Source organism: Sebastes umbrosus, chromosome 4, assembly GCF_015220745.1.
Source record: "Sebastes umbrosus isolate fSebUmb1 chromosome 4, fSebUmb1.pri, whole genome shotgun sequence".
NCBI lineage: Eukaryota > Metazoa > Chordata > Actinopteri > Perciformes > Sebastidae > Sebastes > Sebastes umbrosus.
In genome coordinates, this window is record NC_051272.1 from 14400811 (window position 1) to 14417670 (window position 16860).

General features: G+C 38.9%; 2 protein-coding genes across 2 annotated transcripts; one reads left to right on the plus strand and one right to left on the minus strand.

Annotated features, from left to right (window-relative positions):
- Positions 1-110: 110 nt before the first annotated feature.
- On the plus strand, positions 111-6503 carry LOC119486923. Its single transcript, XM_037767471.1, has 12 exons — positions 111-227; positions 1557-1676; positions 1815-1917; positions 2063-2186; positions 2299-2552; positions 2636-2951; positions 3032-3432; positions 3519-3818; positions 3922-4098; positions 4238-4342; positions 5457-5548; positions 5631-6503. Exons 2-12 carry the CDS (start codon positions 1630-1632, stop codon positions 5704-5706), a joined length of 1995 nt encoding a protein of 664 aa, XP_037623399.1. The 5' UTR covers positions 111-227; positions 1557-1629; the 3' UTR covers positions 5707-6503.
- On the minus strand, positions 5917-13530 carry dnaja2b (DnaJ heat shock protein family (Hsp40) member A2b). Its single transcript, XM_037767472.1, has 9 exons — positions 13362-13530; positions 10721-10780; positions 10086-10309; positions 9453-9533; positions 9174-9307; positions 8859-9055; positions 8556-8700; positions 7711-7838; positions 5917-7602 (listed from the first exon to the last, which is right to left on the minus strand). Exons 1-9 carry the CDS (start codon positions 13437-13439, stop codon positions 7414-7416), a joined length of 1236 nt encoding a protein of 411 aa, XP_037623400.1. The 5' UTR covers positions 13440-13530; the 3' UTR covers positions 5917-7413.
- Positions 13531-16860: the final 3330 nt, after the last annotated feature.

Consider the following 16860-nt stretch of genomic DNA (forward strand, 5'->3'; position numbering starts at 1 on the left):
ATTATTATTAAAGTAATTTCTTGTATGATTTCAACAAGGAAACTCACCTTCATTTATGTATAAAAACACAGATCGTTTCTTAATCAAACAAACCATTTTTCCTGCAGGGCCTCTCTGAGAAGCCATCCTGAGTCCAGAGAACAGTCGTGGTCTGCCGTTTCGCTCCTGTATGAGTTAAACACGTTACGCCAACAAGAAAGGGACACGCTAAGAGTCCTGGGCGAGAGGTGAATACTTATGAAACACATCAGGTGCAGATCACACAAATATGAACCTGTTGGGAGTAAGTCTACACATCAAGAAAATCAAAATAATATCTGGTGAGGTGTCAATCCCACATGTATCCACAATTTATTTTATTTTATTAAGGATCCCAATTAGTTGGTGCCATAGCAACAAGCTAATCTTCTTGGAACCCACATTAAGCGCATACAACACATTAACCTCTTAAGCCCTAGGGTGCTGGAAGGTGCGGTTTACCTAGACAGACATACCCAAAATAAATCAAGGATAGCTCCACAACTACCAGGTCTATATGCATGATCTTGGTCTCTATGGATAGGTAATAAAAAACAACTAAATTGTATAATTTTGACTCCAAATGGAGTAGTAAAACTTAGATAATAACAAATAAGACCAATAACAATGTAAATAAGATAACAAAAAATAATCCAAGGTCAAGTATGTACACTCAATATAAAAACAATTATCAACAAAAATATTATAAAGTAAAGTACCGGGTTTGTCGTGTAAAAGAGGTTTAAAAAATATCATACAAATTACAAATACAAGAATAAAAACCTTAGAAATAACTAGTTACAGGTAAAACTTACAAATAGTACACCTGAGCATACCAAACAAAACAAACATACAAACACCACCGCAGCAAACGAATTACAGTCTTAGATAAAAATTTGAGTTTCTTTTTGAATGCTGATTTACTAACAATGCAGCAGAGACTCTGAGGCAAATTATTCCAGAGAGAAAATGATCCATAAATAAAAGATCGTAGCAATGCATTAGATCTATGACGAGGCAGTACAAGCTGACCATCTCTGGACGCTCTAGTGTTCTGGTCATGCACAGTATTACCATAAACAAATTGATTCAACAAAAAAACAGTAATTGCTATTAATGACTGACTTGAACATTACAAGTGTATTGAATGATGACCTATTCTCAACTGTAAGTCAGGAGAGGCCCTCATGCATACAATTCACGCTGGATCTAAGTGAACAACCCAGAACCAGCCATGCAGCCCTATTCAGTGCAACCTGGAGCTTCCTGAGCTCATTTGCTTCCCATCTTTGAAACCATGTAATTAATGTGACGAGACCAAGACTTTGGCTTTTAGAATACTCTTATAATAATACTAATAATAATGATACTCTTATGATAATCTTTTTTAATTACTGTATGATCTTTCTCACCTTGTACCCAAAGCAAGTTAACACTACTGCATGGAATTGTTTTTAAATTCAAGATAGACATAGACATATATTTATGGCTCTAACCAGGTCCGGAAGGAGTTGATTCATTAATCTTTTCCCTTCTAGGCTGGACAGGGAGAGCCTGAGGCTGTTGTGTCTATACATCAGTTTGGCAACTCTCAGAGCTCAGAGAGAAAAAATGTCCTATAGCGCTCTTCTGGCAGCTCAGCAGTCCTGGGAGACATGGTGAGCCAATGCCAACAGTGAAAACAACAGTTCAACACTGAAAATGAAAATGTACTCACTATCATCAGGTCTTGCTTTATGCCCTTTGCGCACGCGGATTTCAGCTGTATGCTGTCTGTCCCGCATGTATCTGTTCAGGCCACATGTTAAGAGTCCCTGCAGAGCAGAGCAGGCGGCACTGTGGCTTCATGGTGAAGAGGAAGAGCCGAAGAGAGACTTTATCTCCGTATCACCACTGCAGGTATTGTAAATATGCTTAAGGGGCATTCATTCTGAGATATATGCAGCACATCATGTCATAAAATGATTCTTATATTATTGTGCTAACAGGAAAACAGTACAGTAGTTTTATCAGCATCAGAACAGAAACTTTGGCCCTGTTACAGCAGGCAGTGCTGCAGATGCTGGTGCTGACTCAGGAGCAGGAGAGGAAGCACCTGGTAAAGTTGGCACACGGAGTCTCCATAGAGGATTTGCAAGAGCCAGGTTGCACAGTGCCTCCAATGGAGGGTATATCAATATTTTAACACTTTTTCTGCTGCATGCTTGACAGAATTGCTTTTCTTTTGTATTCCCCATCATTTCTATATCGCATCTTTCTTGTTTCCTGTTTCCTCTGCAGATGATCATCAGCAAGCTGCTTTAAGAAATGGCTGCATAAAAAGGCTGAGACAAATCCATGCGGGCCTGCAGACGCAGAATGACACTCAGACCCCCTTAAATCAACCAAACTTTCATCCCCAGCCCCACATAAGCAGTAAACCGGCAATGAGGTACCAACACCAGCTGGAGGATTGTTCCCTGCTCCTCTTGACCCATCTGATGGAGCTCCAGGAGGTCCGAGCTTCTGCTTTACTGCCAGCACTGATGGACAAGGTGAGTCTTGTGTGATCTAAGATTATAACTGTTTTGGAGAAATACAAACCGGCTCAAGTAAGTATGTGATGTGTGTCTGTTAGAGTGCACAGTGTGTCCAAGCTCTGCGAGATGACTACGCATCTGAACTTCAAGCACAGCGCTACACCAACCTACTCCAACTGATCTCAGATGCCCCTCTTACGTCAGGCTCTATACTCGCTCCTTATCCAAACTTAACCGAAAATAGCAGCAATGAGCAAATCACAGCTCAGTCCTGCTGCAGTGGACCGGTCAATGCTCAAAACAGCAGTGGTGGGCCGGCTGAAGCTCTGACGGTGGATTCAATCAGAAGGGGGGGCAGAGAGCTAAATGTGGTGCAAGCTGCAGAATGGACTGACCAACAGGATGTCTGTACAGGTACTGCAAACACAGGCAGACATACAGTAGATGACCGTACATTTACACATCGCAATTACAACATGTTGCTTTCCCCCCAGGTTGTGGAGCAGTCATGGAGGACCTGCCCTACTTGGAGATCTTGTGTGTATCCGATGCAACAAGTAATACTCATCAGAGTCTCGCCGCAGACAGAGGAGCCCAGGAAGAAGAAGAAGAAGTGGGCAGTGCAACAAAGAGCCCCCAGAGTTATGAGAAACAGGGCTCGCTGATCGCACTTGCTTGGAGCAAACCACCAGAGGACGACACCGACTATGAGGCAGGGGCTGCAGGACGGAGCCAGGACTTACAGCCAAGTGACACAGCTGAACACACACAGTGTGAAGAGGAGACTTCTGGGGAGAGTGACAGAGAAGAGATGAAACCCACTCTGTTCCCCTCTGATTCCACAGGCCATCCTGACGCACAGTCTGCAGAACAGCCGTGCAGCACAGTAGGACAGGTACTCTACATGTGTAAAGCAGACCGTAAAACATTGTATTATCATGTCATGCATCTGATTTTTTTCCCTTTTTATATTATCATTAGTTGACGTTAGAGGAGAGAGCTGATCAACCAGAGAAGGGAGGATCTGAATCGGACCTGCAAACACATGCTTTGGTTGCAGAGACCCTGCAGGCTGCACAACCACATCTCTTGGTTGACCCTCCTGACATTAAGCAGCAGGCAGGTGACCTCTGCTCTGAACTGATAAATGAGACCGTTAATGTGGACCGAGAAGTGCTCGAGGTGGAAACGTGTCCCATTGCAACAGAGTCGGAGCTGTGGGACCTGAGAGGGCCTGTACCCGCTCATGCCGAGGACCAGAAATATAATTCACAAGCCACAGTAAGTCTACTGTTACATCTTTTGTGCAATCAGTGCCCATGATTTGTGCTGAACATTTCCACATTGTTCACTTATTATTTATCTACTGTATCTTGTTGTAAAGGATGACTGTGGCCCTGCAGAGAGGGAGGCAATGAGGGAATCCACTCTGATGGGGAGAGAGCGAGCGAGAGAACCAGTCTCAGCAATGGAGAGAGAAAGGACAATGCGCAACCTGGTGGACATGCAAAGAAAGGTGGAACAGAGGCAGCAGAGAGATAGAGAGAGACAACTGCTGAGGGTGAGAGAAAGGTGTAGAAGCAGAGTGGGGATTTCACCCTCTAGACGCCGGAGGTGGAGAAGGGCTCTGAAAGACTATTCAGATCATTGTTTGTGAGAGGCAGAAGTGACATGTCGCTCTGACGCTGTTTGTCTTTTAGGTTCAGGAGCGTCTGTCGATCATCCAGAACAGAAAGGCAGAGGAAGACCTGCTTGGCCTGAGACACACAGACAGGCTGAGGCACCTCACACAAGATCTACCACAGGTAACATACTGTATATTGAGGGAATCAGTCTGCATATTTTCACCCGATTCGACTATTATCAGGCCATTAATTAGGCCTTATCAGTCGCTATAAGCACCATAGATGTCGGTCATTAGGGGCCTACTACGCCTACTACATTGTGAAAGTGAAACTTAAAAGCAACATGTTCTAACACATTGTAAAACTGAATGAAACGTCACGTTTTCAACGCAAACAAAAAGGCATCTTTAGATTTAGGCAAAAAAACTATAACTTCTTTAGGTTTAGGCAACAAAACTACAACTTCTTTAGGTTTAGGCAACACAACTACAACTTCTATAGGTTAAGGCAACAAAACTACAACTTCTTTAGGTTTAGGCAACAAAAGTACAACTCCTTTAGGTTTAGGCAACAAAACTACAACTTCTATAGGTTAAGGCAACAAAACTACAACTTCTTTAGGTTTAGGCAACAAAAGTACAACTTCTATAGGTTAAGGCAACAAAACTACAACTTCTTTAGGTTTAGGCAACCAAACTACAACTTCTTTAGGTTTAGGCAACTATACAACTTCTTTAGGTTTAGGCAACAAAACTACAACTTATTTAGGTTAAGGCAACTATACAACAACTTCTTTAGGTTTAGGCAACAAAACTACAACTTCTTTAGGTTTAGGCAACAAAAATTACAACTTCTTTAGGTTTAAGTAAAAAAAACAAAAAAAAACAGTTTAGGAAAAACACTCTGTTTTGGGTTTAAAATAACTACGAAAACAAATACACATTGTTGGTTTCACACAGGATGTGAGCTCCAGTCTCCTGGGTGAAAACGCTGTGTTTTGTGTCCCATCCATCGTCTTATGGAGTTTCACACGGTATATACTACAGTGCCTGACAGCCGCTTCTGTCATAATTACTATGGTCGCTAGAAGTCGCTGTCGTGTTCTTTTATACCTTTTTTCGGCGGTCTACCATATGAATAAACGAAAAACCTACTTGTGGGTGTAGTAGGCCCCTATTGACTTACATCTATGGGGCTTATAGCGACTGATAACGCCTATTTAATAGCCTGACAACAGTCTAATCAGCTGATACTTTTGTAGTTTTGTATTATCAACATTACTATTGTGTTTTAGGAAGACAAGAACCAGCAGAAGACAGTTGTCAGAGAGCGACTGGATCAGCTGAGAAGAGAGCGCTCCTATGTCATGCAGTCCAAACGAGACAGGTAAGGGACACCCCTTTAAATGAAACGGGAAACACCAAAGTAAAGTTTACCACCACCCCCTTTTCCTTTTTTTATCCTCTAGGAATACTGCAGGGTTTAAGGAACTCCTGGGTCCAGTAGCTCTCCACAGCAAAGAAACCGATGATGGAGCAGACTGAGAAACTACAGCTGCTTAAACTCATGTCTAGTTAAAAAAAAAGGTATTTTTAGTTCATAATTGTCATCAACACTGTCCAACAAATGTATTTTCTGATTTTAAATCTATTAACATTGTTTATCTGATAATATTCTGATGTGCTTCCAGTTTATGGTCATATAAGCACACATTGTAAAAAGCATTGTGCATATGAAATAAGACAGATCTCAAATTTGAAGTGACTGTTTATTATACAGTTAATTATCATCTTGACAAACATAAGCATCAACAGTAATGTCATTTATCAATGACCCCCTTTACTTGTGTACACATTATCCCCCTGTGGCCTAAATTACATACACAATGAGTCGCAGAGGTGCATGTTAACAGTCTACAGAGGTGTTTCCATCAACTCTCCTTCATGAGAACATAACATTTATATTGGCACGGTCGGCCATTACTCACTTGTGTAAGAAATAATGTGGCTAGACGAAGGACACTGCTGTAGACTTTGAATGCACCTGTGGACTGGGGCTGTATTTATTTACAGGTCAATGGGGATGGGAATATTGTAACATGTCAAAGGATGTAAGTTTGGCTAACAACTCTACGATGCAGAGATATGTATAATACAGAGGTTTGGTGCGGGCCCAATGGTTTTCCTGCAAGAGAGGAGGATCTCTCGGTCCTGGTGTGTGAGAGGGGAAATGTCTACATGGGAGAGATTTCTCAGCAAATAAACATTCAGTTTTTTCCTCTGAAATTGACCCTATATAGTGTCCACTCACACTGCAGTCCAACACAAAGCAGGAATACCGATCACTCTAATAAGCCAGAACATTCCACAGCAGCTCACACACACTGAGCCACTGCATTACACACATACTGTACATACAAAGTACACAAAGTGTATCCTCAAAATCAAATGAAGAGTACGCAACTTATGTTCAAGTTCTGTGGTCGCGAACACACTTAACATTCAAACCAACAAAGACAAACAAGTTTAAATTCCAAACTAAAAAAACATGGTGCCTGGCTGAGAGGTGTTTTACTCAGGGCTTTAATATTTTAGCGATGTGACAGCTGGGGACTTAACAGAAGCAGTCCCATTTTCAAAATATGACGGCTCACCTTAGAGGATGAGGTGGATTAAACGTGCAGTTCTCGGCAGGCAGTGCAGAGGACAACACTTTTTAGGGCTGTAAATCAGGTCAGCTCTTATGATGGCAGGGCACTTTGATAGCAGTGACAGTGGTGTCAGATTTTAGTGTCCTGTCCGGATCCTGGATCTATATGTGCAAGATCTTCAGCAAGAAAGCAGCATGCGCTTGTGTGTGATAGACTAAACTACACCTTATACAAGATAGTCAACAATATTTGCATTTTATACACTAGACTGGTGTTTCCCACAGTGAAAGGTAAAGCCGAGGATGAAAACAGGGCGGTCCAAGTCAAGTTCATTCAGTGAACCTTCTTGCTGGAGGCTTTGATGAGCACTACTGTCCATAAACACAAAATAGTCATCACACGTCCAGCATATATCTGACTTATGGGCACCATGGAACTGAGGAGGGTGGATATATGTGTACATGTATTTGTGTATATCTCTTTTTCATGGGAATCATGAAAGGAGAGAAATCTGCATGTATGTGTGTCAAGTCTTGAATGGTATTAGCAATGGGACTCAAGGGATGTTTATGTGTGTGCATGTCTTTATGTATGAGTCTTTCTATTGGTGTGCGCACTGCACCCCTGGGCCATGATGGCCCCCTTCCTCATCAGAACTATCATTGTAGGCCTCTCTCCTGGCTCCACCTCCTGACCCTTGACTCTTGTCAAATTCTGTCAGGTCAACTTCCTCTGCGTCTGCTGCAATAACAGGATTCTCAGCACGAGCAGGCAGCAAGCACTCAAGTTCCTGCAAGATTAGAATTGAATCAAAATACATACATCATGACACCACAATCATTCAAGCTTAATAGAGTTAAAATTGTGCAAATCAGGATGTTTAACGATTGCGACTCACATTCAGTTTTTCGGGGCTAATCCAGTTGTTTTCGGGGAACTGGACGTCAAACTTGACGTAAAGGTCTCCCTTCTCAAATGGGTTTCTGTACTGAGGCATTCCCTCTCCCTTCACCATTCGAATAGAACCTGCCACACAAACACACACCAACAAGAGGGTGTAAAGACATGCAGGCGCAATAGGTATACACGTTATGTACTCTATACATGTGACATAAGCAGAACAGAATTGTCAGGCAAAACTATGCTTTAAATATGTACATAATATGAATTTTAGTTTTTTACTTCATACTTGATACTAGAACGAGGAGCCCCGGCAAAGGGCGCCGTTCATCTGCATGCATGCTCGCGCTGCAGAGCCGAAAACGGCAATATCTCTTCCTCGTTGAGGAAAAGGCAGAAGAATTGGCAGCGGGCCATTAAATAGCGTAGCGGTCCGTTTCATTACTTTGTTTTTATGTAGTAAATATACAAATGTTAATTAGGTAGTAATCTGCATGAGAAATGATGCACATTAACAAAGATTTGGTTAAAATAATCATCCGCTTATAGTGATCAGTTTGACCCAGAGAGACATGATCACTATAAGCGGTTTCCATTGTATTACAGATGCCTTTAGTATTTACCAGGAAATTATAATTTTTTTATGAATCATAATATTGCTTGTTAGCAGTAAAAATTTCTGGTAGAGAGCGCAAAACTAGCTGCAATAAACTAAATAGATGCAGTAAGCATTTAATGTAATAGCAATCATCTTTTACACATCAGAATGTCCACCAGAACAAAAAAAGCAGGAATACCATGGGAGAGATAAAATCAATTAATTTGGTAAGAAGATATGTTTACCTGGCTCGATGACTTTGCCAGGTGGATATTTGACAAGCAACTGACGTCCATCAAGGTGTGCGACAGTCATCTGGAAGCCACACAGGGCCTCAACCAGGCCGATACGTTGAACAATGTGAAGGTCACTGCCATCACGGCGGAATTCCTGATTTAGATTGAAATCCCAAATTTGTTGCTTACATGGCATTGTAACATGTACAACAAATCAATGTAGAAACATCCTCTAAATAATAAAGAACTTCTTAGCCATGAATAATAAAATAAATACAGCTAAATCAATATCAGAGGCAAGTTGTTTTTTACCTCATGTTCTTTCTCTTGCAGCACCAGGACTATATCTCCCGGTTCAACGCCTGGTGCTTGGTCAGCTTCCCCAGAGAATGTGATCTTCTGTCCGTGTCTCATGCCTTTGTCCACATGCACCTCCAGAAGCTTGGTCTCCTTACACACCTTATGACCCTCACATTTTCTGCAACGGTCCTTCTCGTTTATCACCTCACCTGCACAAGCACACATAAAGAGATTGGACAATTTTAGAGTGCCGTTGTGCTCGTTACTGTACAATAGCTGTGTCTTTTAAAAGTATAGTCGGTGTGTGGGTGTTTATGGACATATTACCTTCTCCATTGCAGTCTGTGCAGACTGACTGCATCTGTTGGACCATCCCTGGGGCCAGCTGTCTAATCATGATTCTCATACCTCGTCCTCTGCATGCCACACACTTCTGCACTGCTCCTGCTTTACCCCCCTGACTAAAAGGCAAACAGTAAAGCGTCAGCCTTGTTATCAGGACTCTCTAACCAACACAATTACTGCAATTACATACTATCTTCTGTCAGGGCTTTGAAACTATAGATCTTTTAAATGAATAAAATGAAATATTCAAAGCAAACTCACCCATTACAGGCAGCACACAGCACATTCTTACTGAGCTGCAGTTTGGTGGTTTTGCCATTGTAGAGGTCTTCAAGAGAAACTCTGTGTGACAAAAGAGATAAGATGTATGCAACAATACATAATATTTGAACCACCCATTGAAACACCCAATCTGTGGTTGCGTCCGAAATTCCACACTAACATATTTATTACGCTAAAACAGTGTGAGATTTTATAGTATATCCGAAACCTTAGTATGAAACCAAAAGTACACGAATTGCATACTATTTCCCGTGAAATACTGCAGTATGCTTAGCTGGACACTACAGCGGCATAACTATCCCACAATGCAATGCAGTAGTGATGACAACGTTCATAACAGACGTTGACGGACAGCTCTGTAACTTCAATAACGCTTCACTTTGCCAGGCGTAATATATTTTAAATTAATTCAGACTTTGTTGTTTTGGTCACATGAGGTTGGCACGGGTTACCATGGTTACAAGTCTCCAAACAGCAAAGAGGCTGACGACGTAAATTACTGCTCAGTGTGTCCGAAAAGATACATACTACCGTTTATTCACACAAAAGTATGTTGAACGATGCATAGTGCATAGTTTATGGACGAAGCATGTATTTATGTAACACACTTACTTCAGAGGGTGTACCATATCATCTCCTCTCCTCCTGCCTCCATTGCGTCCTCTGCCCCCTCTAGCGAACCCAAACAGTCCTCCACCAAAAATGTGAGAGAAGATATCGTCCATGCCAGGCCCTCCGCCTCCTCCCTCCCGTAGCCCCTGTTCTCCATAGCGATCATAAAGCTCCTTCTTTTCTGGGTTCGTCAGTACCTCATATGCAAAACTGATCTCTTTAAACTGGAAAATGAAAAAGGAACAATCAGACAGCTTGACACTGTGTGGGAGACAAACAGATCAGTACATCACAGCAAAAAGGGCCAAGTAGTTTTGTTTTTGATGAGCACCTCTTTAAAAAGTAAAAATAAATTCAAGAAAGACAGTTCAGTCTCTTGTGTCACGTTCTTGCAGAATCTGGGGAATTCAGTCATAGTGCAGTACAAATCAAACAATGATGCACATTTCGCCAGGGAAAAGCCGTTTCATATCCTGTGCTCTGATCTGTACCTTTCCTCTTAATACTCAAAGAGATGGGCTGTGTGATCATTATAAAACTAAATTGACATAATTTCCTGGTCCCAATTGTTGAATAATTGAGCTGTTGCTGACTATAGTTTTTGCTGCTGTTACCATGCTTTTGGTGCATCATACCTTGTCTCCGGCATCAGGGTTCTTGTCAGGATGGTACTCTTTAGCCAATTTACGGTAGGCCTGTAATAAACCAAAAAAATCAAAGTGAACAAAGCTGTGTTTATATCCTGAGCTCAGGTTCAGACTGTGTCAAATAGCTTTGCTAGCAAATCACTAAGTGCATTAACTGTCCTTACTAGCCAAGGTCTTGACTTATGGGCCTGCTTGCAAACACATCAGGGACACACTGGCAAAAGCATCGCTTACCTTTGACATCTTAGACACTAAATACTCAAGCGTGGAAAAAGAAGTCAACAAAACTACATCCTGGAAATTTACATCTTTGAGTTTACCTGCTTGTACCAGACGTTAAATAACTGCCATGGTCTTCTGGCAAATCCAGGATCCATTAAGATTCAAGATTCAAGATGTTTATTGTCACGCCGGTTATACAAGTACAATCGTGTGAAATACTTTTTGCTGGGAAGCTCCATTAAAAATAATAGGTTATATTACCATTATAAAAGAAAATACTTTGTACAAGGCATATTAAGAACATATACATATTAGGAAGTATGAATGTACATACATAAGAAATACTTTGTACAAGGCATATTAAGAACATATACATTAGGAACATATACAGTATATACAGTATAAGATATATGATTGAGGTACTTTTTGTGTGAGATGGTGTCGTATGAATTATCTATTTAAAAGTCTGATGGCCTGGGGGAAAAAACTGTTCCTCAGTCTGCTGGTGAGAGTCCTGGGGGTCCTGTATCTGGCTAACATAAATCTAAAAGCACTTAATTTTGACATAAAAAACGTTTTCAACGTGAATCACTGTCGCTTGTCGCCACCACCCAGTATGTTGATTTTTGGTAGGAAAAACAGCTGGGATGACAAGCGATTGTCTTAACGTTACGTCACAGAACATCCTGAAACTTGCTCTCATTTATTCTGGTCCTGAAAATTTACATGTGAATTGTGGAAAGATGTCAATTTTATACTAGTAAACATTTTCTCAGATTTTGCACTGTACAATAGAAATATTATATTTGGTTGCTATGATTACAGTGACAAAGACAGTAATGCATTTTTTCTTATTAATTTAATTTCAATTCTCGCGAAGTTCCACATTCACAGGTGTAAATTTACCCAAAAAAGCCTAATTTCTTTGTATTTATGAAAGATATGGAATTATATCTGTCAACAATTTCTTCCTCACAAATCAAAAAAGCAATGAAAAAATTGAATGTATGCAATATCTTTAAAGTCTTTAAGTGAAATTATTGTCATACTCTTGCGTGGTCTTTTTTTATTATTTATTTATTTTTATTGTGGGTTTTTTTTTTTTTTTTATGTTGGTTTTGTTTCATTTCTGTTGTCCTTTTATGTTTGGCACAGCTCTTTGTTTATGTTTTCGTTATGCTTCTTTTGTATGTAAATGTTTTTAATGTTTACTGCTGTTTCTATGTATACTGTCATTTTGAAATAATAAAAAAAAAAAATTAAGTCAGAATATAAGACGAATATACAAGCGGCCACAAACATATGATAAAATGTCTCAATGTTTATCAAGGGCCATAGGTTTGGTTAATTATAAACAACCTCTTACAGCCTTATGTTTGTAGTTTGGGGTACATATAGACGTACATTCAGTATTTACTAACCACCCTAATGTAAGTGTACAATAGCTATAGCTACAGGGACGGTTGATATATTAACATTATCTTAGTGACACCACACATGTTTATCTATAAACGTTAACTGAAGATACATTTCAGTTACCAGATGTTACACTAACGCTGTGAACACACTAGCAGGTTTCTTTATTATCTAGGTGAGCTGTTTTAGTCCTGCAATATTTGCACCATCTGTTTATATCATATTTAAACCTTATATTGTTTATTGTACATTTGTAAAATTTCAATTTGTTTAATTCTTATTTTATTCTAACATTTTCATCTATTCTTTTGTTATTGTGGTGCTTATTTGCACCAACAAAACCAAAGCAAATACCTAGTGTATACCTCTTACACCTGGCAATAAACACGATTCTGATTACTGCGCGACTTGGTGGAGACTATTTGCTGGAATGTCTCATCTAACGTCAATAGCCGGCTAGCTGGCTATCACTACTCGTGGTCACCAGTGTATTTCTTGGTTTATTACGGGCAGGCTAACTCCAACTCCATCCTTTTTTATTTGTATAAAAGTAAAAATAATCATTGCCAATATGTCACCAGTGAGTAACTTTAATTGTCTTCCAAAAAACGCCGTGAAAGTAGCGTTAACTGACTAGTTATCTTAGCTTAGCTTACAGGCTAGGCTAACACAAGGCCTATGGAAGGAGGATAGGACACCGGTCTTGCGGTGGGGTGTACTACGCATGCGCAGTGTAACTCAAGCTGCGGTCAGATTTTACTGCGCATGTGCAATACCACCACGGAGACTGGACGCGTTAATGACGCGTGACGCATCCTCCTTCTATAGACCTTGCAGCTAACAAACTGCCAAGAATCCTTCAGCTAGCTTCAACGTCGATTAGCTTGTTTTTTTAGGCCAAATTTCACTGGTGACCTCTCTTCTTCTGTTATTATTATTATATTCTTTCTAAACATATTTCCTTTAATGTTTGAGATGATAATTTGCCTACCTTTTTGAGTTCGTTCTCAGAGGCAGAGGGTGAAACTCCGAGGATGTCGTATAGCTTCGTATCCACAACGTTCGCCATGATGCTAACCGGCTACACAGAGACAGAGAGACCTTCTGCGGAGCTTCAGCTGAGCGACGCGACGCAAAGAACCACCGGCTGGAAACTCTCCAGGGTTGCCAGATACTACGACAAAAATACCCACTCGGAAAACAGATGACACCAAACAAACAGCAACCATATTATATTAACAGTATGACTGGGCTTATGTATTTACGTTGCCATTATCTTCTTAAGTATTGAACAAAATGGTATGTTTACAAATGTATTATTTTTATTATTATTATTATTATTTTTTTTTAAACAATATTTTTATTGAATTTTACATATAAACATATATACACATACAGACAGACTAACAATATTAATAATTAAATTATACAATGAAATGTTTAGTCAGAATTTTTTTTTTAAACAATATTTTTATTGAATTTTACATATAAACATATATACACATACAGACAGACTATCAATATTAATAATTAAATTATACAATGAAATGTTTAGTCAGAATTTTTTTTTAAACAATATTTTTATTGAATTTTACATATAAACATATATACACATACAGACAGACTAACAATATTAATAATTAAATTATACAATGAAATGTTTAGTCAGAATTTTTTTTTTAAACAATATTTTTATTGAATTTACATTACTTTACATAATTACATAATTAGATACCCTTCAACCAACTACAATATTAAAAGTGTTTGTAATACAAAAGTACTGTTTACATGTTAATGCATCAATAGGCATAATCATCCAATAACTCTCACAGGGGGGCGTTCTGCATAATGAAAACTTTTACTGATGATACCTTAAGTGCATTTTGTTGTTAGAACTTTTGTACTTTTACTTGCAGTGGAGTAGTTCTACATTTTGGGATTGCTTTACTTAAGTAAATTATCTAGTTCTTCCACCACTGACCTATAGACACCTGGGCTTTGCTTTGTTATTTGCCTGGCAGGGATTATTACCACTACAGCTAATATTCTGTACAGTTCCACAGTGCAGCTTCAAATGCACACGGGATAAAAATAATGGATGTACAGTCCTGTAACATGACACAGGGGCAAAGTCCTGTTCAGGGGAAGCATGAGGGACCATAGTCACTGCACAGGGTGTCCCCAGTTAGGGTGACCAGATCCCAACAAATCAAATGGGGGACAAAGAGTATGTTTGTGTTGGACAATGTGGGACACGTTACCAATGCTGAGAGGTAGTCTAACATTTTTATATAATGTGTAACTTAAGTAATAAACATTTCTATTCTGCCCCTTACCTCGTAACATCTCTATGCTTTGCCCGAATGCATCCATAGATCGGCACATCTCTTTTTGAGCCGCACGTTTGTTGTGAGACTCTCGTACTGTGTCGCTTCATGTCGTATTCCCCCTGTGTGAAATTTAAAAATAACTGGCTAATTGCATTCCACTGGTTTCACCCACTTAGAAGTAGTCTTTGTTGTAGTTGCATTTATTTTTCTTTGTGGTAGTTTCCATCATATTTGGCCTAAATCTGCATAGTTTGTGACTTCGCTGTGACATAGACTCTGACAGGTCAACCTGCACTTGACCTAGGTGTGCACAATTTGATTGACAGGAAACACAGCCCCATGATGACAGCCTTCCCTGCTTTCTTCTCAGCCATCGGATAAAAGACAGATTTTCTGTCCTGCAGTGGTTTGACTCTTGAAAACTAGAGCCAATGAAAATGTGGGACATCGTCTCAATATGTGGGACAATAACAACTTTGATAAAAATGCTGGTCACCCTATCCCCAGTACACCAGGTGATAAACAAGTTACAGCTTCTTCTTTTTTTAAGTTATCCTTTAGTAATATCTGCCTGCTTTGTTCATGTAGCAAATAAATGTGTAAATATTCAACACTCGGTCCCTAGGCTTTTCTGTTTCAAATAGTTTTATTAGGAAGCATGTGCATGTCAGTGATACAGACTTCTGTGGGGGTGTGTATCATGCCTCATTTCTGATATATATCAACAAAAACAGACAATACCAGGAACTAAGGGCAAACAAAAATGGAGACAAGCAAATGCAAAGAACATAAGTAGGTAAGGAAAAAAAACAAAAAAAAAACATTTTGTTAAAAAATATTTACTTTTGGTCTGTGAAATCTTGCAGTTGCCATCAGGAGCACCGGAGGACACAGAGGGACATTGTTTTTTTTTGTCTGATTACCTGTCTCAGGCACTACTGTCAGGATATAGGAAATAACTTTTTCTAATCATATTTGCTCCAGTAAAGTACATTAACTTGAGTACTGTTCTGAAGTATAATTTTGAAGTACTTGTACTTTACTTGAGTATTTCCATTTTATGTGACTTTATACTTCTACTAAATTTCAGAGGGAAAAATTGCACCTCAACATATATTTCACAGCTATAGTCAGTTGGTACTTTTCATATAAAAACTTAAATTTAAACTTAATAAAATAATTTGACTATAATAAAACAATTTTATTAATCTTATTGCATTTTATTTACCATTATTTGAAAATAGGTAGTTTACTTTTTCATATAGTTTTATTTGAGAGTTATAAATCTGAATATTTTTACTGCAGTACTTGCTTTATCACCCAGCTCCTGAGAGAGAGAAAAAAAAAAAAGTCAGGGTGACCGGAAATAAACACGTAGTTTTTTAGTTTGTTTTTATTATTTAAAAATTACAGTATACATAGTAACAGCATAAAAACATTAAAAACATTTACATACCAAATAAGCATAGTGAAAACATAAACAAAGAGCTGTGCCAAACATAAAAGGACAACAGAAATTAAACAAAACCAACATAAAAAAAACACAATAAAATAAATAAATAAATAGATAATAAAAAAAGACCACGCGAGAGTATGACAATAATTTCACTTACAAACTTTAAAGATATTGCATACATTCATTGTTTTCATTGCTTTTTTGTTTTGTGAGGAAGATATTGTTGACAGATATAATTCCATAATTTCTTTCATAAATACAAAGAAATTAGGCTTTTTTGGGGGTAAATTTACACTTGTGAATGTGGAACTTCGGGAGAATTAAAATTAAATTAATAAGAAGAAATGCATTACTGTCTTTGTCACTGTAACCATAGCAAACATAAACACGTAGTTGGTCTTCTGTTTACATATACATGAAATTTGACCTCTGTATATTAAGATTTTACATACAAAACATATGATCACTTTAATTAAATAATAAATAAATAGATAAAACACAGACAACACCCTAAGGCACACAAATCAGGGAAACATTGGCGGTCCCTAGATTTTTCTGCAAAACAAATCTGAGGTCAGAAATTTAGGGACAGTCCCTAAACACTTGTCGCACTGTCAGGTGCCCATAATAAAATAATTTAACTATAAAAACATGTTTTTTTTTATCTTATTGCATTTTATTTACCACTATTTGAAAATAGGTAG